This window comes from Odontesthes bonariensis, chromosome 10 (assembly GCF_027942865.1).
Source record: "Odontesthes bonariensis isolate fOdoBon6 chromosome 10, fOdoBon6.hap1, whole genome shotgun sequence".
NCBI lineage: Eukaryota > Metazoa > Chordata > Actinopteri > Atheriniformes > Atherinopsidae > Odontesthes > Odontesthes bonariensis.
The window spans coordinates 2,072,795-2,096,886 of record NC_134515.1 but is presented as its reverse complement, the minus strand read 5'-3'; the positions used below and the strand labels follow the sequence as shown (position 1 = coordinate 2,096,886).

At 43.3% G+C, this 24,092-nt stretch overlaps 1 protein-coding gene across 5 annotated transcripts in view; it reads right to left on the bottom strand.

The window, feature by feature from the left end:
• The window catches only part of LOC142390468 (tyrosine-protein phosphatase non-receptor type 7-like), a 43,769-nt gene extending 24,421 nt beyond the window's left edge, over positions 1-19,348 (bottom strand). The window contains exons 1-3 of one of the 5 annotated variants that reach the window (XM_075475914.1): positions 18,910-19,348; positions 2,005-2,170; positions 1,290-1,470 (exon numbers count right to left, since the gene is read on the bottom strand). In XM_075475914.1, coding sequence (XP_075332029.1) covers positions 1,290-1,470; positions 2,005-2,111 — 288 coding nt within the window. In that variant the 5' untranslated portion in view covers positions 2,112-2,170; positions 18,910-19,348. Of the gene's footprint in view, positions 1-1,289; positions 1,471-2,004; positions 2,174-8,687; positions 8,971-18,909 lie in introns of those variants that run through there. The other 4 variants (XM_075475910.1, XM_075475915.1, XM_075475911.1 and 1 more) reach the window with 4 other exon arrangements.
• Between the last annotated feature and the right edge of the window lie 4,744 nt (positions 19,349-24,092).

Sequence of the window (24,092 nt, the reverse complement as noted above, 5' to 3'; positions counted from 1 at the left end):
AGTTAACTGAAGAAAAGCATTTACCACAGGACCATGGGCAGATTCTTCATCATGTAAGAGACTGACTGTTACCGAATCGTTGGCAAATTTTAAAATGAATCTATTCTCATGCCGACTGCGGCAATCGTCGTTGTAGAGAACATAGAGGACTCTCTGTTCTGGATGTTAAAAAGTCAAGAATCCAGCTTCATGTTAAGAAGCTTATGGATCAGAATGTGGGGCTGGATTGTGTTAAAAGCAGATGAAAAATCCGCAAATAGCAGCTTAGCATGGTTTTTGTTACCTTCAAGATGTTTCAACCCAACAAGAAAAATAATAAACAGTTCATTTTCAACATGAGGGATAAACTTTGTGGTCCAGAGGTGGAGCCAACAGCAAATACAGCTAAAGTCCAGAAGAATATCCAGAAAGAAAAACTCGGCAGAACGAACAAGTTTAACAACAAGATTAAAGTCATTTCTGAAAAATAGGTCCCTCCGATTTCCCTCATGTGGATGTCCACCGCAGTTATTGTTGTTTTTCCTCCTTGAAGTTTGTTTCCTGTTAGGAAAACCGCTTCTTCTACTGAATTAAGATACTGAATTATGTGTATCGACTAACTTATTGTAAAAACGTCTGGTTACTGATGTTAAAGCTGAACTCCTCAGAGCTGTTGGCAGGGAGCCCGATGAGAAGGTTGAACTGAACACGCTGCTTCCTGTTGACAAGCTAGTTAGCAACAGGTTAGCTAACTAGCTTAGCATCACTCAGGGAATAACGGACGAGGAGAAGTTGATCTTTACCGTGGAACAGCACCCAATGGTTTATGACCCCAAACACCCGAACCACAAAGACCTGAACCAAAGGGAGCCAGAGAACTCAGTGTTTCAGGTGAGGACTTTCTGAACCAATAGAATCACTCCCGACAAAATCGTCATGCTGCACATCAGGACACCCTCCCAGGAAATTTCGTCGTCGTATCGCATCAGTTTCGCTCGCTTTCAGTCAGGATGTGGTGTTACTCTTTTCATATTCATCACTTTTCATTTTGTTTTCAGAAGCAAAACGCTTTATTTTTGCGGCCCCAGCCAACTAGCCTAGCTTAGCGTAGCTAGACTACCTTCATCAACACCAAAACGAGGCTGGAACTCTGCTCACAGGACGCAGCAGGGGGTAAGAAGATGCTCATAAATGATGTTGCTGATATGGGATGTCATACAGCTTCATGTCAAAAGAGGCGAACTGTCCCTTTAAGGTCCTTGTTATAGAAGAATATCTTCGTTGTGATATTTGATCAAAGTGGAGCGTACCTGATACTCTGCGTTCAGGGTGCCGGTGTCGGCGGCCGCCTCCTGCAGCCTGGCGCCGGTCAGCGGTCGGGAGGAGGTGTGGAGCAGCTGAAGCCACACCTCCTTAGGGGTGGTGACGGAGCACACAGGCTCCGCCCCCAGGCTGCTCACATCCAACAGCAGAGACAGGTTGGAGCCCCGCCTTTCAACCAAGCAAAGCAAAGAAACGGCGCAAAGATGTTAAAATAAGGCAAATGAAAAGATTAAAACGTCCGAAAAATACATTTCTTTAAAAGTGAGGAAATATTTGAACGATTCTGGCGTTTGCAAATGTTGCATTTCACATTTAAAAGGTGATAATAATAATAATAATAATTTATTTATATAGCACCTTTCATACACAAAATGTAGCTCTAAGTGCTTTACAAATAAGATCAATATACAAAGTAAATAAAGTAAAAAAATAGAGTACAATAGAACATGTTACGGGAGGGGGGGGTAGAGTGAGGAAGAAATAGATATAAATTAAAGATAAAGTACTAAAAATAGAAAAATGAATTCACCAATAAAATAGAGAAACGATAAATGTAATATATAAATAGCAATAATAATAATAATAGAATTTATAAAACTAGTAGAAGGCGGGGGTGTATAGATATGTTTTTAGCTGCTTTTTAAAGTTTGTAACATCTGATATTTCACATCATGACTGCGTAAAAGCGTGGTTAACACCCACCGTTCCTGGAGGCGGACGGAGGCTTTGCGCGGTGGTGTGGTCATGGGTGGAGGAGTCACCGGATCCTCGGCAGGCGGGGAGGTGGAGCGTACCGCCGGTGAGCTCATGGTGGGTGCTGGTGTCTGTTTGGGATGGGTTCTGGGTCTCAGAGGCTCAGCTCAACATGCTGCTGCAGAGGAAACAGAGCAAGAGGTTATCTCAGGGTTCAACATCTCAGGAGAAGTCAGCAGATCTGAATCATCTGAGACTTCTGAATCTGAAACTTCTGAATCTGAGACTTCTGAATCTGAGGCTTCTGAATCTGAGACTTCAGAATCTGAGACTTCTGAATCTGAGACTTCTGAATCTGAGACTTCTGAATCTGAGACTTCTGAATCTGAAACTTCTGAATCTGAAACTTCAGAATCTGAAACTTCTGAATCTGAAACTTCAGAATCTGAGACTTCAGAATCTGAGACTTCAGAATCTGAGACTTCAGAATCTGAGATTTCTGAATCTGAGACTTCAGAATCTGAAACTTCAGAATCTGAGATTTCTGAATCTGAGACTTCAGAATCTGAGACTTCAGAATCTGAAACTTCAGAATCTGAGACTTCTGAATCTGAGACTTCTGAATCTGAGACTTCTGAATCTGAGACTTCAGAATCTGAGACTTCTGAATCTGAGACTTCTGAATCTGAGACTTCAGAATCTGAGACTTCAGAATCTGAGACTTCAGAATCTGAGACTTCAGAATCTGAGACTTCAGAATCTGAGACTTCTGAATCTGAGACTTCAGAATCTGAGATTTCTGAATCTGAGACTTCAGAATCTGAAACTTCAGAATCTGAGATTTCTGAATCTGAGACTTCAGAATCTGAGACTTCTGAATCTGAAACTTCAGAATCTGAGACTTCTGAATCTGAGATTTCTGAATCTGAGACTTCAGAATCTGAAACTTCAGAATCTGAGACTTCTGAATCTGAGACTTCAGAATCTGAAACTTCAGAATCTGAGACTTCTGAATCTGAGACTTCTGAATCTGAGACTTCAGAATCTGAGACTTCAGAATCTGAGACTTCTGAATCTGAGACTTCTGAATCTGAGACTTCTGAATCTGAGACTTCAGAATCTGAGACTTCAGAATCTGAGACTTCTGAATCTGAGACTTCTGAATCTGAGACTTCAGAATCTGAGACTTCAGAATCTGAGACTTCTGAATCTGAGACTTCTGAATCTGAGACTTCTGAATCTGAGACTTCAGAATCTGAGACTTCTGAATCTGAGACTTCAGAATCTGAGACTTCTGAATCTGAGACTTCTGAATCTGAGACTTCAGAATCTGAGACTTCAGAATCTGAGACTTCTGAATCTGAGACTTCAGAATCTGAGACTTCTGAATCTGAGACTTCTGAATCTGAGACTTCTGAATCTGAGACTTCTGAATCTGAGACTTCTGAATCTGAAACTTCAGAATCTGAGACTTCTGAATCTGAGACTTCTGAATCTGAAACTTCTGAATCTGAAACTTCAGAATCTGAAACTTCTGAATCTGAAACTTCAGAATCTGAGACTTCAGAATCTGAGACTTCAGAATCTGAGACTTCAGAATCTGAGACTTCAGAATCTGAGATTTCTGAATCTGAGACTTCAGAATCTGAAACTTCAGAATCTGAGATTTCTGAATCTGAGACTTCAGAATCTGAGACTTCAGAATCTGAAACTTCAGAATCTGAGACTTCTGAATCTGAGACTTCTGAATCTGAGACTTCTGAATCTGAGACTTCAGAATCTGAGACTTCTGAATCTGAGACTTCTGAATCTGAGACTTCAGAATCTGAGACTTCTGAATCTGAGACTTCAGAATCTGAGACTTCAGAATCTGAGATTTCTGAATCTGAGACTTCAGAATCTGAGACTTCAGAATCTGAAACTTCAGAATCTGAGACTTCTGAATCTGAGACTTCTGAATCTGAGACTTCTGAATCTGAGACTTCAGAATCTGAGACTTCTGAATCTGAGACTTCTGAATCTGAGACTTCAGAATCTGAGACTTCTGAATCTGAGACTTCAGAATCTGAGACTTCAGAATCTGAGACTTCAGAATCTGAGACTTCTGAATCTGAGACTTCAGAATCTGAGATTTCAGAATCTGAGACTTCAGAATCTGAAACTTCAGAATCTGAGATTTCTGAATCTGAGACTTCAGAATCTGAGACTTCTGAATCTGAAACTTCAGAATCTGAGACTTCTGAATCTGAGATTTCTGAATCTGAGACTTCAGAATCTGAAACTTCAGAATCTGAGACTTCTGAATCTGAGACTTCTGAATCTGAGACTTCTGAATCTGAGACTTCTGAATCTGAGACTTCAGAATCTGAAACTTCAGAATCTGAGACTTCTGAATCTGAGACTTCTGAATCTGAGACTTCTGAATCTGAGACTTCAGAATCTGAGACTTCAGAATCTGAGACTTCTGAATCTGAAACTTCAGAATCTGAGACTTCTGAATCTGAGACTTCTGAATCTGAGACTTCAGAATCTGAGACTTCAGAATCTGAGACTTCTGAATCTGAGACTTCTGAATCTGAGACTTCAGAATCTGAGACTTCAGAATCTGAGACTTCTGAATCTGAGACTTCAGAATCTGAGACTTCTGAATCTGAGACTTCTGAATCTGAGACTTCAGAATCTGAGACTTCAGAATCTGAGACTTCTGAATCTGAGACTTCAGAATCTGAGACTTCAGAATCTGAGACTTCTGAATCTGAGACTTCAGAATCTGAGACTTCTGAATCTGAGACTTCTGAATCTGAGACTTCTGAATCTGAGACTTCTGAATCTGAGACTTCAGAATCTGAGACTTCTGAATCTGAGATTTCAGAATCTGAGACTTCAGAATCTGAGACTTCAGAATCTGAGACTTCTGAATCTGAGACTTCTGAATCTGAAACTTCAGAATCTGAGACTTCTGAATCTGAGACTTCTGAATCTGAGACTTCTGAATCTGAGACTTCTGAATCTGAGACTTCTGAATCTGAGACTTCTGAATCTGAGATTTCTGAATCTGAAACTTCAGAATCTGAGACTTCAGAATCTGAGACTTCTGAATCTGAGACTTCTGAATCTGAAACTTCTGAATCTGAGACTTCAGAATCTGAGACTTCTGAATCTGAAACTTCAGAATCTGAGACTTCTGAATCTGAGACTTCTGAATCTGAGACTTCTGAATCTGAGACTTCTGAATCTGAGACTTCAGAATCTGAGACTTCAGAATCTGAGACTTCAGAATCTGAGACTTCTGAATCTGAGACTTCAGAATCTGAGACTTCTGAATCTGAGACTTCAGAATCTGAGACTTCTGAATCTGAGACTTCAGAATCTGAGACTTCAGAATCTGAGACTTCAGAATCTGAGACTTCTGAATCTGAGACTTCTGAATCTGAGATTTCTGAATCTGAAACTTCTGAATCTGAGACTTCAGAATCTGAGACTTCTGAATCTGAGACTTCTGAATCTGAGACTTCTGAATCTGAGACTTCTGAATCTGAGACTTCAGAATCTGAGACTTCTGAATCTGAGACTTCTGAATCTGAGACTTCTGAATCTGAGACTTCAGAATCTGAGACTTCAGAATCTGAGACTTCTGAATCTGAGATTTCTGAATCTGAAACTTCAGAATCTGAGACTTCAGAATCTGAGACTTCTGAATCTGAGACTTCAGAATCTGAGACTTCTGAATCTGAGACTTCAGAATCTGAGACTTCTGAATCTGAGACTTCAGAATCTGAGACTTCAGAATCTGAGACTTCTGAATCTGAGACTTCTGAATCTGAGACTTCTGAATCTGAGACTTCAGAATCTGAGACTTCTGAATCTGAGACTTCAGAATCTGAGACTTCAGAATCTGAAACTTCTGAATCTGAGACTTCAGAATCTGAGACTTCTGAATCTGAGACTTCAGAATCTGAGACTTCTGAATCTGAGACTTCTGAATCTGAGACTTCTGAATCTGAGACTTCTGAATCTGAGGCTACGTGCCCACGAAAACGCTCTGAAGCATAAACGCAGATGTCCGTTTTTTTCTCCACAATTTATCTGCGTTCACACGAGCGTTTTGGGGTTGGATATCTGTCCATCCATGGGAACAGTGAAAATGTATAAAACTCATAAAACTGGCAGTTTGCCGATGTAGAATGCACGCACCGCGTCAGTTGGAAGAAAATGGCAAAGCGCGGCGGCAACAACACTCCTTCTAACTTTGTTTGGACCGATGATGAGGTCCAGTTGCTCCTCAACATGACACAGGACTACAAAACCAGGAAGGCAGTGGAGAATGTCGATTGGGAGAGTATTCAAAACAAATATTGTGAAATATGGGAGTCGTTCATGGAGAACTACCCACTTAACGACCCAAAGTACCCTCATGCTAAGGACCAGGTTAGCAAAGTTCATGTCGCAACGAAAATTAAAGCCGTGCGGATGAAATATAGGCAGGCTGTGGACACCCAGCGCCGTAGTGGGCACGGGAGGGTGGTGTCTTTGTTTTTTGAACTATGTGATGAAATTTGGGGAACCACCCCTGCCTCCACAACGGTGGAGCATGGTCTCGAAACGGCTGAAGTAAATGATGATGGGGCAGCAGAGCCGGGCGGTGTAGAACTAGCAGAAGAATCGGTGCAGGAGGACACCTCATCTTCGGAGCCGGCCGGAGAAACTCTTGCGAGGAGGAGACACTTACTTCAGGTAAAACTATGTGTTTGACGCTAGTGTTAGCCCCAACCATCATGGCAATGTAAGGGGCACCTGTCCTGTTCCGGGTAATGTGTGTGTGGTTTTTTTTGATGCGCGTGCAGAAAGAAACGTGTGCAAAAAACGCACTTCTGCGTTTTGAACTGTTCATACGGCGATGAGAGGTTGGATCGTTTTCAAGATCTCCACTCTGGAGGGGGTTTGCGTTTTCTCCGTTTTGAACTCCTAAAAACGCCGTCGCCGTGTGAAAGATAGGCACATCTGTGGAAATGTTCTGCGTTTATCTGTCGTTATCGTTGTCGTGGGCACGTAGCCTGAGACTTCAGAATCTGAGACTTCTGAATCTGAGACTTCTGAATCTGAGATTTCTGAATCTGAGACTTCTGAATCTGAGACTTCTGAATCTGAGACTTCAGAATCTGAGATTTCAGAATCTGAGACTTCTGAATCTGAGACGTCTGAATCTGAGACTTCTGAATCTGAGACGTCTGAATCTGAGACTTCTGAATCTGAGACTTCTGAATCTGAGACTTCAGAATCTGAGACTTCTGAATCTGAGACTTCAGAATCTGAGACTTCTGAATCTGAGCCGCTGCTGCCCAATCAGCAGCTACGGCAACTGGAGTCTGCAGAGCTGCACTTCCTCAGGCAGTAAATACCAGAGATGGTGACTCAAGTCGACTCGAGTTTAATCAAGTTTTACTTTGACCTGGGTTTAAGACACTGGGAGACAGTCCTGTCTCTAAGTCATGTAGATGGTATAACTATGAGTTTGTCGACTTTACGCAGGCAGCTGAAGACTTTGCGGTTGTTCAGATCTCCTGGACATAGCAATGTTTCTCCAGGATCAGCTGGGCATTTATGGCATGCTCCATGGATATAAGGTGATGCATCTGAAATGCATTCAGGCTGGCTGTGTGGTGACTCAAGAGACGATCAGCAGACTGCTGAAAATATTGGATCCGCACGGTGTACAGCTTAGGCGCCGTAATCGCCTTCGGCGGCGTATGTACCAAAATCCAGGTCCAATTTTTTTTGTGGCACATAGATTCATATGATAAACTCAAACCGTACAGGATCTGCATCAATGGGGCAATAGATGGGTTTTCACGAATGGTTATTTGGCTGCATGCCCACACTACAAACAGTGATCCCAGGATAATTGCGCAATAATTCATTGATGAGGTGTCATCCAGGAATGGTCACTTGCAGGCTGGATAATCTCACGGGATTTCAAAGTATCTCGATATTTAAAAAAAAAATTACCCCGAAAAACAGAATAAATTAGCCAGAAAAACAGAAAAAGAATTACCCCGAAAAACAAACCAAAAAATAAAAGAAAAAGAATTACCCCGAAAAACAAACCAATAAATAAATTAGACAAAAAAAAAAGAAAAAGAATTACCCTGAAAAACAAACCAAAGAATAAATTAGAAAGAAAAAAAACAGAGTTTTTTTTTTTTTAAGTGAATGCAATACGCTTCCGTAGTTTCGGACTTAAAATGAGCTCAGTCCTCTGCAGACAGAGCAGACCTGCAGAGTCACATTTAGCAGCCTTAGAGACGTTGAAACAATCAGTAAAAATGATCTTTACTGAATATATCTGCTATGTGAATGAATAAAAAGGATAAAACGCTCGAGATAAGAGTTTGATCACTTTGAACCGGGACTAAAAGCTCATTGATGCGACATTAAGACGATCAGGTCTCTGACATACATGGAAATATCTTTTCAGACTAAAAACAAGCAGCTATTTTCTGTGCTTCACCTAACTCAGATTTCACTTTGTGCATGTGGAGTCGAGTCTCAGTCGAGCTGCAGAGGTCTGATTGGCTGGTCGGATAGTGCCTGACTGAGCTGTTAAAGCAGAATTCCTGCTGGAGAGTTTGCATCCCACCCGGCTCCTCCTTTAAAAGCCTCAGAGCTACAGCAGAAGCGTTGATCACACTCACCGTTCTGTTGCCTTTCAGCTTTGCTTCCACTCGGCTCCTAATCTGCTCCGTCTTTAATGAGCTTCATATCAGTGTTTCATCTTTTCGTGTTGGTCTGACAGCAGCCGAATAAATCACCGACCCGCCAAGAAACAAACTGGTGAAACTCACGCCGGAGTGTGTGTTTCTGAGTCTGAGTGTTTCCACATCAGATCTGAAACGTTTCAGTGTGTCTCCATCGGAAGAGAGTTTCCTCACAGCAGGAAGCAGCACGCCCACGCTGACTCAGCACGCACAAACAGTCAGAAACGTGAAGCTGAAGCTCGTCTTTAATGACTCCACAGAAGGGAAGAATCCTCCCCGAGTCTGCCCCGAGTCCGCCCCGAGTCCTCCCCGAGTCCTCCCCAGCCTGCAGGAACCCTTCTGTCCTCCTGCAGAGACGTTTCTGATGAAGCTTTTTCAGTCTCAGGAAAACAGCCTGAAGCTGTTTCTGCTTCATTCAGGTCGGGCTGCATTCCTCATGAGCTCATGGTTCTCTCCTGGTGTGACCTCCGCCGGCACAGCCCTCCTCTGTGGGATCATCTTCTCAGGCCCCCCATCATCACACTCCCGCCTCTGTGCATTAACTGTGGCCACCAAAGGACGATCTCTGAACGTCTCACAGCTTCTTTTCTTGTTGTTTTGCAAACTTTAACAAACAGTTTTGTGCTGAAAAGCAACCAGAGACCTTTTCTGCAGTTCTTGGACAGCAGCTGACGTGATTCAGAGTCCCCCCAGGCCCCCAGCTGGTCCTGGTTCTGGTTCTGGTTCTGGTTCTGATGGAGGTTTCTTCCTGTTCAAAGGGAGTTTTTTCTCTCCAAAGTCGCCTCGTGCAGCTCAGGGAGATTGGATCAGAGAGAAGTTTCAGTGTGGTCTGTTGCTTTCCTAACTCGGCTACTTTATTTAAAATCTGATCTTATTGGACTCTAATTGGCTTGAACTGGACTGTATCTTAAGTGCCTTTCGATGAGATTTGTTGTGATTTGGTGCTACTGACTGAAACTGAACTGAATGGATTCTGTGGTTTTCTTGCCTCATTTGATGGACGTGGTTCTCAGTTTGTTGCCGGGTGCTCATTCAGGGACGAGACTCTGTGACGCAGGTGGCTTCTGGTGCTTCTTAAAGCTTCACCGCAGTTTTAAATGTGGCGGCAACATGTCAGCGCTAACACTGAGGAGAAAAAAGAGTTCCTTCCCACCACAAAAGAGGAGACTCAGGTCTGTGAGTGAGGCTGCTGTTTGAGTCACCTTCACATCACATGACATCACACGCAGAAGGTGGGCTGAAGTTAGCTGAAGTTAGCTAAAGTTAGCTGAAGTTGGGCTTAAGTTAGCTGAAGGTGGGCTGAAGTTAGCTGAAGTTGACTGAAGTTGGCTGAAGTTAGCCGAAGGTGGGCTGAAGTTGGCTGAAGTTGGCCGAAGGTGGGCTGAAGTTAGCTGAAGGTGGGCTGAAGTTAGCTAAAGGTGGGCTGAAGTTAGCTGAAGGTGGGCTAAAGTTAGCTGAAGTTAGCTGAAGGTGGGCTGAAGTTAGCTGAAGTTAGCTGAAGGTGGGCTGAAGTTGGGCTGAAGTTAGCTGAAGTTGGCTGAAGTTGGCTGAAGTTAGCCGAAGGTGGGCTGAAGTTGGCTGAAGTTGGCTGAAGTTGGCCGAAGGTGGGCTGAAGTTAGCTGAAGTTAGCTGAAGGTGGGCTGAAGTTAGCTGAAGTTAGCTGAAGCTGGGCTGAAGTTGGCTGAAGTTAGCTGAAGGTGGGCTGAAGTTTGCTGAAGTTGGCTGAAGTTAGCTGAAGGTGGGCTGAAGTTAGCTGAAGTTAGCTGAAGGTGGGCTGAAGTTAGCTGAAGTTAGCTGAAGTTAGCTGAAGGTGGGCTGAAGTTAGCTTAAGTTAGCTGAAGGTGGGCTAAAGTTAGCTGAAGTTAGCCGAAGGTGGGCTGAAGTTAGCTGAAGTTAGCTGAAGGTGGGCTGAAGTTAGCTGAAGTTAGCTGAACGTGGGCTGAAGGTGGCTGAAGTTAGCCGAAGGTGGGCTGAAGTTAGCTGAAGGTGGGCTAAAGTTAGCTGAAGTTAGCTGAAGGTGGGCTGAAGTTGGCTGAAGTTAGCTGAAGGTGGCCTGAAGTTAGCCGAAGTTAGCCGAAGTTAGCTGAAGTTAGCTGAAGTTAGCTGAAGGTGGGCTGAAGTTAGCTAAAGGTGGGCTGAAGTTAGCTGAAGGTGGGCTAAAGTTAGCTGAAGTTAGCTGAAGGTGGGCTGAAGTTAGCTGAAGTTAGCTGAAGGTGGGCTGAAGTTGGGCTGAGGTTAGCTGAAGTTGGCTGAAGTTGGCTGAAGTTAGCCAAAGGTGGGCTGAAGTTGGCTGAAGTTGGCTGAAGTTGGCCGAAGGTGGGCTGAAGTTAGCTGAAGTTAGCTGAAGGTGGGCTGAAGTTAGCTGAAGTTAGCTGAAGGTGGGCTGAAGTTGGCTGAAGTTGGCTGAAGTTAGCTGAAGGTGGGCTGAAGTTGGCTGAAGTTGGCTGAAGTTAGCTGAAGGTGGGCTGAAGTTAGCTGAAGTTAGCTGAAGGTGGGCTGAAGTTGGCTGAAGTTAGCTGAAGGTGGGCTGAAGTTAGCTGAAGTTAGCTGAAGTTAGCTGAAGGTGGGCTGAAGTTAGCTGAAGTTAGCTGAAGGTGGGCTAAAGTTAGCTGAAGTTAGCTGAAGTTAGCCGAAGGTGGGCTGAAGTTAGCTGAAGTTAGCTGAAGGTGGGCTGAAGTTAGCTGAAGTTAGCTGAACGTGGGCTGAAGGTGGCTGAAGTTAGCTGAAGGTGGGCTGAAGTTAGCTGAAGGTGGGCTAAAGTTAGCTGAAGTTAGCTGAAGGTGGGCTGAAGTTGGCTGAAGTTAGCTGAAGGTGGGCTGAAGTTGGCTGAAGTTAGCCGAAGGTGGCCTGAAGTTAGCCGAAGTTAGCCGAAGTTAGCTGAAGTTAGCTGAAGTTATCTGAAGGTGGCTGAAGTTAGCCGAAGTTAGCCGAAGTTAGCTGGAGGTGGGCTGAAGTTAGCTGAAGGTGGGATCAGAGGAAAGCCGTCTGCATCATACGCTGATTCTGTTAAATGGATGGATGGACGGACGGATGGACGATGGATGGATGATATCCCCCTAAAATGTTCTCATAGGGTGGTCCGTGGCGTAGTGGGCTGAGCAGGCGCCCCATGTACAGAGGCTACAGTCCTCGCTGCAGCTGGCCCCGGTTAGAGTCCCGCATCGGACGGCCCTGTGCTGCATGTTGTTCCCCCTCTCTCTGCTTCCTGTCTCTCTACACTGTCCTATCTAATAAAAAGCCCAAACAAATAATACATTTTTTTAAAAAAGATGCTGATTAAATCAGTAAATCATGACGCAGATCTGGCATCAGATCAGGTGAAATAAACTTGGAGAATAAACTCTGTGATACTAAAGCAGGTCAAACTTTAAAAGGATATTAATAAGACGAATGGAAAAACATGAGTGGGCCAGAAAGACTGAGGGAAGAACAAATATATGGTTCAGTTCTGTGTTCCTCACATTCTTCTTCTTCTTCTCTTAAAAACAGCTGATTGGTGCAGGACTGCCACCTTTCAGATCAGACTGTTCCACACTTTAAGGGTTTTTCTGTTGTTTTTGTGTTTACAAAGTCAGAGCACGACATCAGAAATCCAGCCGTTCTAATCAGTCTTCTGCAGAGTTTGCAGAGAGAAGGTCCCTGCTGTCGTTGTTAATGAGTTTTATGATGATGTCATTCAGGAAAAGAGGAAAAGCGGAGCACAAACCAGGCAAATCGTGCAGTTCAGCAGCCTCTCTGCAGACCTTTTACACACAGACCATCTAAAACAAGCTGAGGAAAGTTTAAAAAGCCAGAAATGACACCACGAGCTGTCTGTGGCAGCAGCTGTGATTAGCTCTGCAGCCTCTGGGGGAGCTGCTGATGTCAATAAAAACACTTTTAACTCTGGTTAATCTGCTGTAATAATGAACGTATCGATCAGGCTTACCATGATGCTCTGTTTCTGTCTCACATGGATCCTCCTGACTGACACAACACCCACATGTCAAACCTCCCTCAGCCCAGATCTGCTCACACATCTGACCCACTAACCAACCCACCAGCTCACTAACCCAACAACCCACTAACCAACCCACCAGCTCACTAACCCAACAACCCACTAACCAACCCACCAGCTCACTAACCAAACAACCCACTAACCAGCCCACCAGCTCACTAACCAAACAACCCACTAACCAGCCCACCAGCTCACTAACCCAACAACCCACTAACCAACCCACCAGCTCACTAACCAAACAACCCACTAACCAGCCCACCAGCTCACTAACCCAACAACCCACTAACCAACCCACCAGCTCACTAACCCAACAACCCACTAACCAGCCCACCAGCTCACTAACCAAACAACCCACTAACCAGCCCACCAGCTCACTAACCCAACAACTTACTAACCAACCCACCAGCTCACTAACCCAACAACCCACTGACCAACCCACCAGCTCACTAACCCAACAACCCACTAACCAACCCACCAGCTCACTAACTCAACAACCCACTAACCAACCCACCAGCTCACTAACTCAACAACTTACTAACCAACCCACCAGCTCACTAACCCAACAACTTACTAACCAACCCACCAGCTCACTAACCCAACAACTTACTAACCAACCCACCAGCTCACTAACCCAACAACCCACCAGCTCACTAACCCAACAACCCACTAACCAACCCACCAGCTCACTAACTCAAGAACTAACTAACCAACCCACCAGCTCACTAACCCAACAACGTACTAACTAACCCACCAGATCACTAACCCAACAACTTACTAACCAACCCACCAGTTCACTAACCCAACAACTTACTAACCAACCCACCAGATCACTAACCCAACAACTTACTAACCAACCCACCCACCAGTTCACTAACCCAACAACTTACTAACCAACCCACCAGCTCACTAACCCAACAACCCACTAACCAACCCACCAGCTCACTAACCCAACAACTTACTAACTAACCCACCAGCTCACTAACTCAACAACTAACTAACCAACCCACCCACCAGCTCACTAACCCAACAACTTACTAACCAACCCACCAGCTCACTAACCCAACAACCCACTAACCAACCCACCAGCTCACTAACCCAACAACTTACTAACTAACCCACCAGCTCACTAACTCAACAACTTACTAACCAACCCACCCACCAGTTCACTAACCCAACAACTTACTAACCAACCCACCAGCTCACTAACCCAACAACCCACTAACCAACCCACCAGCTCACTAACCCAACAACTTACTAACTAACCCACCAGCTCACTAACCCAACAACATACTAACCAACCCACCAGCTCACTAACCCAACAACCCACCAGCTCACTAACCCAACAACTTACTAACCAACCCACCAGCTCACTAACCCAACAACCCACTAACCAACCCACCAGCTCACTAACCCAACAACCCACTAACCAACCCACCAGCTCACTAACCCAACAACTTACTAACCAACCCACCAGCTCACTAACCCAACAACCCACTAACCAACCCACCAGCTCACTAACCCAACAACTTACTAACTAACCCACCAGCTCACTAACCCAACAACTTACTAACCAACCCACCAGCTCACTAACCCAACAACCCACCAGTTCACTAACCCAACAACTTACTAACCAACCCACCAGCTCACTAACCCAACAACCCACTAACCAACCCACCAGCTCACTAACCCAACAACCCACTAACCAACCCACCAGCTCACTAACCCAACAACCCACTAACCAACCCACCAGCTCACTAACCAAACAACCCACTAACCAACCCACCAGCTCACTAACCCAACAACTTACTAACTCACTAACCCAACAACCCACTAACCAACCCACCAGCTCACTAACTCAACAACTCACTAACCAACCCACCAGCTCACTAACCCAACAACCCACTAACCAACCCACCAGCTCACTAACCCAACAACCCACTAACCAACCCACCAGCTCACTAACCAAACAACCCACTAACCAACCCACCAGCTCACTAACCCAACAACTTACTAACTCACTAACCCAACAACCCACTAACCAACCCACCAGCTCACCAACCCACCAGCTCACTAACCCAACAACTTACTAACTAACCCACCAGCTCACTAACTCAACAACTAACTAACCAACCCACCCACCAGCTCACTAACCCAACAACTTACTAACCAACCCACCAGCTCACTAACCCAACAACCCACTAACCAACCCACCAGCTCACTAACCCAACAACTTACTAACTAACCCACCAGCTCACTAACTCAACAACTTACTAACCAACCCACCCACCAGTTCACTAACCCAACAACTTACTAACCAACCCACCAGCTCACTAACCCAACAACCCACTAACCAACCCACCAGCTCACTAACCCAACAACTTACTAACTAACCCACCAGCTCACTAACCCAACAACATACTAACCAACCCACCAGCTCACTAACCCAACAACCCACCAGCTCACTAACCCAACAACTTACTAACCAACCCACCAGCTCACTAACCCAACAACCCACTAACCAACCCACCAGCTCACTAACCCAACAACCCACTAACCAACCCACCAGCTCACTAACCCAACAACTTACTAACCAACCCACCAGCTCACTAACCCAACAACCCACTAACCAACCCACCAGCTCACTAACCCAACAACTTACTAACTAACCCACCAGCTCACTAACCCAACAACTTACTAACCAACCCACCAGCTCACTAACCCAACAACCCACCAGTTCACTAACCCAACAACTTACTAACCAACCCACCAGCTCACTAACCCAACAACCCACTAACCAACCCACCAGCTCACTAACCCAACAACCCACTAACCAACCCACCAGCTCACTAACCCAACAACCCACTAACCAACCCACCAGCTCACTAACCAAACAACCCACTAACCAACCCACCAGCTCACTAACCCAACAACTTACTAACTCACTAACCCAACAACCCACTAACCAACCCACCAGCTCACTAACTCAACAACTCACTAACCAACCCACCAGCTCACTAACCCAACAACCCACTAACCAACCCACCAGCTCACTAACCCAACAACCCACTAACCAACCCACCAGCTCACTAACCAAACAACCCACTAACCAACCCACCAGCTCACTAACCCAACAACTTACTAACTCACTAACCCAACAACCCACTAACCAACCCACCAGCTCACTAACCCAACAACTCACTAACTCTCGCCTCAAATGAAACTTTCTGTGAAACCAGGGCAAGAAGAAACAAGTGAACAGGGAGAAAGTGATAGTAAAGCAGAGAGGAGAGGCAGCAGGATTAGACTTGTCCTGTTTTTCTGCCCGTTATTACCCTGATGCAAGGCGTTCAGGCAGAGCCGGGGAGAGCTGGGGGGAGAGAAAGCTGGAGTGAGTCAGAGCGAAGGAGGAGGAGAGGAAGAGATGCTCCGGGCGTCGATTATTAACACACCAGCAACAGCTGCTCATGAATCACTAACGTCAACTGGCAGAACACGCAGGTAACAGCGTTTAAGGCCGAAACCACAACATGACAGCGAGTAAAACCTATCCTGAGCAAACTGACTCAACCTTACACCTCCTGATGGAAGGTTTCGTCCTCTTCAACACCAACGTATGACTTTATCAATCAGATCCGTCTCGTTAAAACGGCCTGACGGGATGTTCTGAGAGGTTTCAACCAGGACTGGGCGAGTTAACTCGTTATTATCGAGTTAACTCGTTAATTATTTAACGTCGATAAATATTTTATCGCGCATTAACGCAGGTTTTTATCATACTTTATTTATTAAAAAAATAAAAAATAAAAAATAATTTTTTTTGGTGATCTTTTGTGCTTTTAATGGATAGGAAAGTTCAGAGAGACAGGAAGCAGAGGGCAGAGAGAGGGGGAACGACACGCAGCACAGGGCCGTCTGATGCGGGACTCAAACCGGGGCCAGCTGCAGCGAGGACTGTAGCCTCTGTACATGGGACGCCTGCTCAGCCCACTATGCCACGGACCACCCCTGTTTTATTCTTTATTTTATTATTGCTTTTATTTTGTAAAAGTCTGTTGCTCACAGGCTTTTATTTTTGTAAAAGTCTGTTGCTCACAGGCTTTTATTTTGTAAAACTCTGTAAACTTTAGCAACATTTGAAACATTTTCAGGTGAGAAAGTAGTCGTTTAGATCCCCAACGTGTTGAAAACCTGACAAAATACCGGCTGTTTACAATTTTGTTCCCACGAATTCGGCGCTACTAAAGCTAGCCGTAGTGAGCTAACGCACTTCCTGTTATTTTCACAAAATAAAATACCCGTTGCCTTTTATCATAGGGAAAGCCATTACCATACAATTGGTGCTTTTGTTTTGAAAACAGGAAGTGAACCTACCCTCGTTGTAGCTAGCTTGAAACTGCCGTTTTGACAGGAAATGACGATCGGCGACGTCACGTTACGTTGCATCTTGGGTAGTTTGAGTATGAGTAGTAACCTCATGATGCATACCCAACATTTAGGAGAATCTAGTGTGCATCCGGGAACTTAAAAAATAGTTAAAGTTAGTAGGAGTAGTAGGAGTAGTAGGCGGTTTCGTACACAGCAGCAGATCTACAGCAGAATGTCTTTAATTTAGTCATTTTGTCTCTCAGGAAAATGACTTAAGATACTTTTTGTTTTTTCCAGCATGACCAAGCTTCCATCCACGAGCGCCACTAAATGGTTGGATTGGTATGAGATTAGCATGAATCATTTTCTGTGACACAGCAGATATTATCTCCAATTAACACCCACCGGAGGGTTGAGGCCGATCAGAGCGCAATATCTGTTGGAAGAATGATACTTCATCCCTCCAGCTGGGCTTCATTAACTTGTAAACTGCTCTTGTTGTTTTTATTGTCATCTGTCTGCTAATAACGTTTAACTGAGTATAATTTAATCATTCGGAGATGAGTGTTTGCATTTTGCACTGCCTTTTTGTGGGAATTATGTGTTTTTTACTGCAAAAAAAGACCTTTATAACAGTCACTGCTGCTTACTTTGTGGTTTGATACTAACTTTATGATGTAAAATGTGTTTTACTGCATTAAAGGTGTCATTTTCTGCCATTTTTAACAATATCGCACAATTTTCTGAAATGTTATTGAAGTGTAGGAGACAGACTTTGGTAAAAATAGCTCTTGTATATTACCCCTTGTATCCTGTCTTTGCCTGTTTTGAGCCCTGATGCTGAATCTTAAACCCTTTGGAGGTCAGCAGCTACTCAAACCTACATCTTTATCAGAAACATGCTAATAATGTAACGCTAACACCAGAGATGGGTAGTAACGAGTTACATTTACTTGGGTATGTTTTTGAAAAAATTATACTTCTAGGAGTAGTTTTAAATCTCTATACTTTTTACTTTTACTTGAGTAGATTTGTGCAGACGCCCTGATATCTGCTCCCAGGAACAGGAAGAGGGAGTTTTACACCTCAGACGCCCTGATATATGCTCCCAGGAACAGGAAGAAGGAGTTTTACACCTCAGACGCCCTGATATATGCTCCCAGGAACAGGAAGAAGGAGTTTTACACCTCAGACGCCCTGATATATGCTCCCAGGAACAGGAAGAAGGAGTTTAACACCTCAGACGCCCTGATATATGCTCCCAGGAACAGGAAGAAGGAGTTTTACACGTCAGACGCCCTGATATATGCTCCCAGGAACAGGAAGAAGGAGTTTTACACCTCAGACGCCCTGATATATGCTCCCAGGAACAGGAAGAAGGGAGTTTTACACATTATGGAGCTTTAAGTTAAACTCTCAAACTATACAGATCAGTTGAAATAAGCACTTTCTTCCTTTACAAAGAGGAAATATTAAACAAACATGAAACTCCGACAGCTTTCAGCCTATTTCATGCTGCAGACTCTTTCCAGTGTAATTTACTTGATTACTTCTGTTAATATATAGATGTATATAGATGGATGTATTCTGTTATCTTATGATAAATAGTACGGTAAAGTGGGTGTAAATGAGCCATTTTTACAGCTTATTTCATTGATATTTACATATTTCTGCCCATTAAAAACTGTCACTTTCTCTGTGTATTTAAAGGTGTTGAATCATCTCAGACTGATTCTGTTCATTCAGAATCAGAGTTACAGCTCAGCTCACCAAGTTTTCATCCCTCCCCTTCCTCACCTTTTCTCTGCCTCCCTCGATCCCGTCGTTCTCCCTCCTCGTCTTCCCCCGCTTCTCTTCTTTTTCGCCGTGCTCGGTCTCCGACCTCTCTTCCTCCTTCTGTCTCATCTGTTGCTTTCTGTCGCTTTACTTCTACCTTCTCCGCCACTTCCTTTTCTGCACCCACCCACCCACTCACTCATCACCACACACACATTTTCACACACTCTCTAGCCCCCTCGTCCAAGGTTACGGGTCCCCTTCAGACTGCACGCCACGGGCTCCGGCTCCCTCTATGCGAGCGTTTGTTTCAGCCTGTTTGCCATCAGCAGTGTGAGCTCATCTTCCATCACTTTCTCTCTGCAGCCGCCAGATGAACAGCAGCAGGATGGAACCCAAACTGCAGAATTAATAAAAGCGACCCCCCCGTTCACCACAGCTCCTTCCTCTGTGCCGCAGGAAGATAATCACACAGCTGCCGTTAAAACCTGCGAGGCGCCATCTTCATTAAGAACGTGAGTTTTGGAGCTGACAAGTTAAAGGTATGATTGTTTCATCACATGTCATTAAATCTAACACAATGTAATGACACGATCACTCGAGCACTGCTGTTATCTAACTTGGATTACTGTTCCACAGTTTGGTCAAATGCAAATGCAGATCTGATAGAAAAACTTCAGAAAATACAACATAGAGCAGCGCGTTTAGTCCTGAGACTACAGAGCAAATGTTAAAGAAATGCATTCAAACTGAAACTGGTTGTTTGTGAAGGATCGACTGTTGTGTTCTTTACTAAATTTTATTAGACATATAAAACAGAGTCCACTCATATTATACAAACATCTGGAATTTAGTAACAGCGAGCACATGTATGACACTAGACATGCAAGGCAATTTTATTTATAGAGCACAATTCGTACACAAGGCAATTCAAAGTGCTTCACAGCTACATAAAATCACAAGAAGGCAATAAAATCATTTAAAATAAAATAAAATAAATAAAATAAAAAACAAATAAAATAAAATAATAATATTTTTTTTAATTAAATAATAATAATAATAAAAAAAAATAATAATAATAATTAAAATAATAATAATAATAATAAAAAATTTGCAGTGGGAAAGTATTTTACATTACCTAAAGTGAGGTCAAATGCTTTAAAAAGAACAGTGATTTATAGGGGCATGCAGGAATGGAGTCAGCTTCCAAAACCCATTTCACAAATTGATGGTAAATCTTTGTTTAAAAAGACCTTAAAAAGGTAGCTGTGTAATGGTAAGGGCCTTGTGGACTGATTTAGTATGTATGGAACTATCATGACTGGATTAGATGGAAGGAAACTGTGTATTTATGTTCTGGATTTCATGTAATTTGTAATGGAATTGTGAATTTTGATTAATCCATTATATAATGTACTCAATGCCATGAAATTATTTTTGTAAAGTACGTTATTTGTAATGTATTTTGATGAGGTCCCCAGGACGAATAGCGGCACCTTGCTGCAGCTAATGGGGCTCCTAATAAAAACAAAAAACAAAAAAACAAATGGCTTTCTGTCTGAATGCTGAGGCCTATCAAAGATGGCTTATCGGGATGAAGTTCCTCTGAGTCAAGAAGCTAATAGAAAGGACTATTAATGATGATTAATAATGATTTAATGATGATTAAAGATGGTTTAATGAAACTAAACAAAGGAAACACCAGGCGAACTCACAGAGGGACCGACATGGAGCAAAGGAAGAGCAGAGAATATATACTGAAGGTCTGATTACAACATGAGCAACAGGTGAGAGTGATCAGCAGAAACCAGGTGAGACAGAAGACCAGGAACTTTCAAAATAAAACAGGAAATAACAACAACGAGTAAAACCAAATCACAAATACTCAGAAATCATGAAGAAACATGTATTTATCAGCTGTTATTAACATTATAAATAAAGTTTATATCATGACTAAAACATGTATTTATCAGCTGTCATTAACATTATAAATAAAGTTTATATCATGACTAAAACATGTATTTATCAGCTGTCATTAACATTATAAATAAAGTTTATATCATGACTAAAACATGTATTTATCAGCTGTCATTAACATTATAAATAAAGTTTATATCACGAACCAGTGGAGGTGATATTCAGGTGTAATAAGGTCTACTTTGGTCCAAAGCGACAGCTTTCTGAACCAACTGCAGACGTTGGGTGGATGACTGATCTAAACCCGCTTTCAAAGCATTACATTAATCCAGGGTTTTACTTTTTTTTATTGGAATAAACACAAAGATTCTTAACTGAGGAGTGAAAATTACAAGCAAGCGGACCAAAAGTACCGTAATCCTTATTTTAATTTACCTTCAGGAGGATGATGCTCATCCTGACTGAATGTCATTCAGCAGCAGTTTGAAGGTAAATAGATCTTCAAAACTTCCATCCATCCATGATCATCTTTTTATCTGATGTCTGCAGGTGTGAAACAAACAGAAGAATGATGAAAACCGAACTCTGACGCATGATAACCTTCACCACAGATTGACTTCAGGATTAGATGCACTGTAAAATAACAGTAAAATACTGGCAGCAGGGACGCCAGCATTTTACTGTTATTTATTTTAACAGTATATTTATCATTTTTTTGGATTACAGTATATGACCGTAGAATTATGGTAGGTGTTGTAGTTATTTTACAGTGCAACTGTCAGGGAGGGTGGGTGCGAGGAAGGAATTCTTTCAAAAACAAAACTTGATTTCTTATCAAAAAGGTTTCAACAAAAAGCGCAGCTGAGCCGGATATCAAAAACCAAACTGTGACAAAAACAAAACATGACTAAGGTTAAACAAAACGTGACTATGGCTATGAACACAAGAAAGGTACTTAACTATGATGACGAGGGACGAGTGGGGATCTGGCCATGAACATGGAAAAACAGGGAGACTAAATACTGTGGAGGGTGACTGAGTGCAGCTGATGGCAGGAAAACAGGTGACATGGCAAAACTAAAAACGAGACCTGAACCTAAAACATGAGAAAACTAAGAACTTAAACAGAAACTGAAAAGTGGCAAAAACCCACACACATGACAGAGCCCCCCCTCAAGGGGTGGATCCCAGACATCCCAAAAGTCTGAAGGTGGGAGGGAGGGTTCAGACTACTGTTTTTTGGATTACAGTACTAACGGTAGGATAACTGTGTCTTACAGCGAATCTACTGTCATTTATTTAACAGTATAATAACGTATTTTGGATTTGGACATCAATTCATTACAAATACTGTTTTATGCTGTTAAATTACAGTTATCTACTGGTGTTGTTAAATGATTTAACTGTTCATTTACATGTGAGGGATGAATATTCAACAGTATTTTACGATTATTGTAAGATACAGCCGGATACTGTTGTAAATCCACCGTAAATGCACAGCAGTGCGTTACAGTGTGTTCACACAGAGTCTGTCAGACAGATCTGGGCTGTTGAGTTCTGCTTCGTCTGTAAAGTGCCGACGCATCATTATTTCTGGAGTCACCCACCCAAAGAGACAAAATGATGCAAAAGGAAAAACCTTCAGTCGCTCTTAGGAAACCGTCTTCTTCTGGGATAATAAAGAGTAAAACGTGTTGTTAAGTTGTGTTCTCATGAAATGTTATTTTTTGGTTATTTTATTGTTGTTCTTTTCAGCCCATATGTGAGCATGTAATGTCTTCATTTGTATGTAATATATTTCTCATATTGAGCACTTTTATTTTGACATGTATGGACACTAGAGGAAATGCAGACAGTTTGTGAGCCTTCAGTTCAGTTGTTAAGTGTGCGCGGTACTGTGCACTTGACCTGCCGCTGTCATGTTATAAAAATGAAAGAAAATAAATACGCTTCAACTCAAAGGAAACCTGAGTAATGTTTACCACCATCTTTATTGACTCATGAATGAAGAAAATATACTCCTGATCGAGATGGAAAGAGACGAATCAATTCAAGAAAATCCTACAGGTTATGGGCCCAGGCGCGCCAAATCGACAGGAGGAAAATGGGAAAGGTTAGCTTTCAACGGAGACGAAAACAAATACGAACTGTGGGAAGTAAAATTCCTCGGACATTTAAGAATGCTAGGTTTGAAAGACACCATGCTTTCCGAAGAAGAAGACGTTGATAAAGAAAAGAATGAAGACTGCTACGCGGAATTGATTCAGTTTCTTGACGATAAGAGTTTATCTCTCGTCATGCACGATGCCACAGATGACGGCAGAAAGGCTCTACAGATACTACAGGGTCATTACGCCAGCCAGGCTAAGCCCAGAATCATAGCACTGTACACGGAATTAACCTCGTTAAAGAAAGCTGACAACGAGACGGTGACAGACTACATTATCAGAGCTGAGAAAGCTGTGACTTCCCTGAGAAATGCGAAAGAAGTTATCAGCGATGGACTAATCGTAGCAATGATTCTAAAGGGCTTGCCAGAATCCTACAAACCCTTCGCTATCCATACAGCACAGAGCAGTGAACAAATCACGTTCACACAGTTCAAGAGTAAACTACGAAGCTACGAAAAAACAGAGAAGTTTGACTGTGGAACCAAAGCTGACAACGTGATGAAAGTGGACATCTCATCGGAGACTTGCTACGGATGTGGAAGCCGAGGCCACGTAATTCGCGACTGCCGACAGAAGGGGGCGTCGAAGTGGTGCAGCTACCACAAGAGTTCAACACACAGTGAGGAGACATGCAGAAGGAGGGAGAAGTTCAAAGATGAGGCGAAACAAACTGCAGAAAGACGGGACCGTGGCAACTGGTGCACAAACCATAAAAGTTCTACACACACTGACGAGACGTGCAGAGACCAACACAAAGATGACGCAAAACAAACAGCTGAAAGACAAAAACCTGACAAAGAAGAACAAACTTTTGTGTTTACTGTCAGTCACACAACCTTCCCCGAAAACATCAAGACACATGGACCGATGGTGGACTGGGGAGCAACCTCCCACATCCTAACAGACATAAACTGTTTCACTCGATTTGAGAACGACTTCAACCCGAGCTCCCACTACATGGAACTGGCTGCAGGACGTGCAAGGGAGAGGCGTCACAGTCACACTGAAGAAGGCCCTTTTCATCCCGACACACCCCCAGAGCATCATCTCTGTGCAAGCAGCTACCAATGACGGGGCCAAGGTGATCTTCAAAGAGGGACAGAATGAACTGATAAA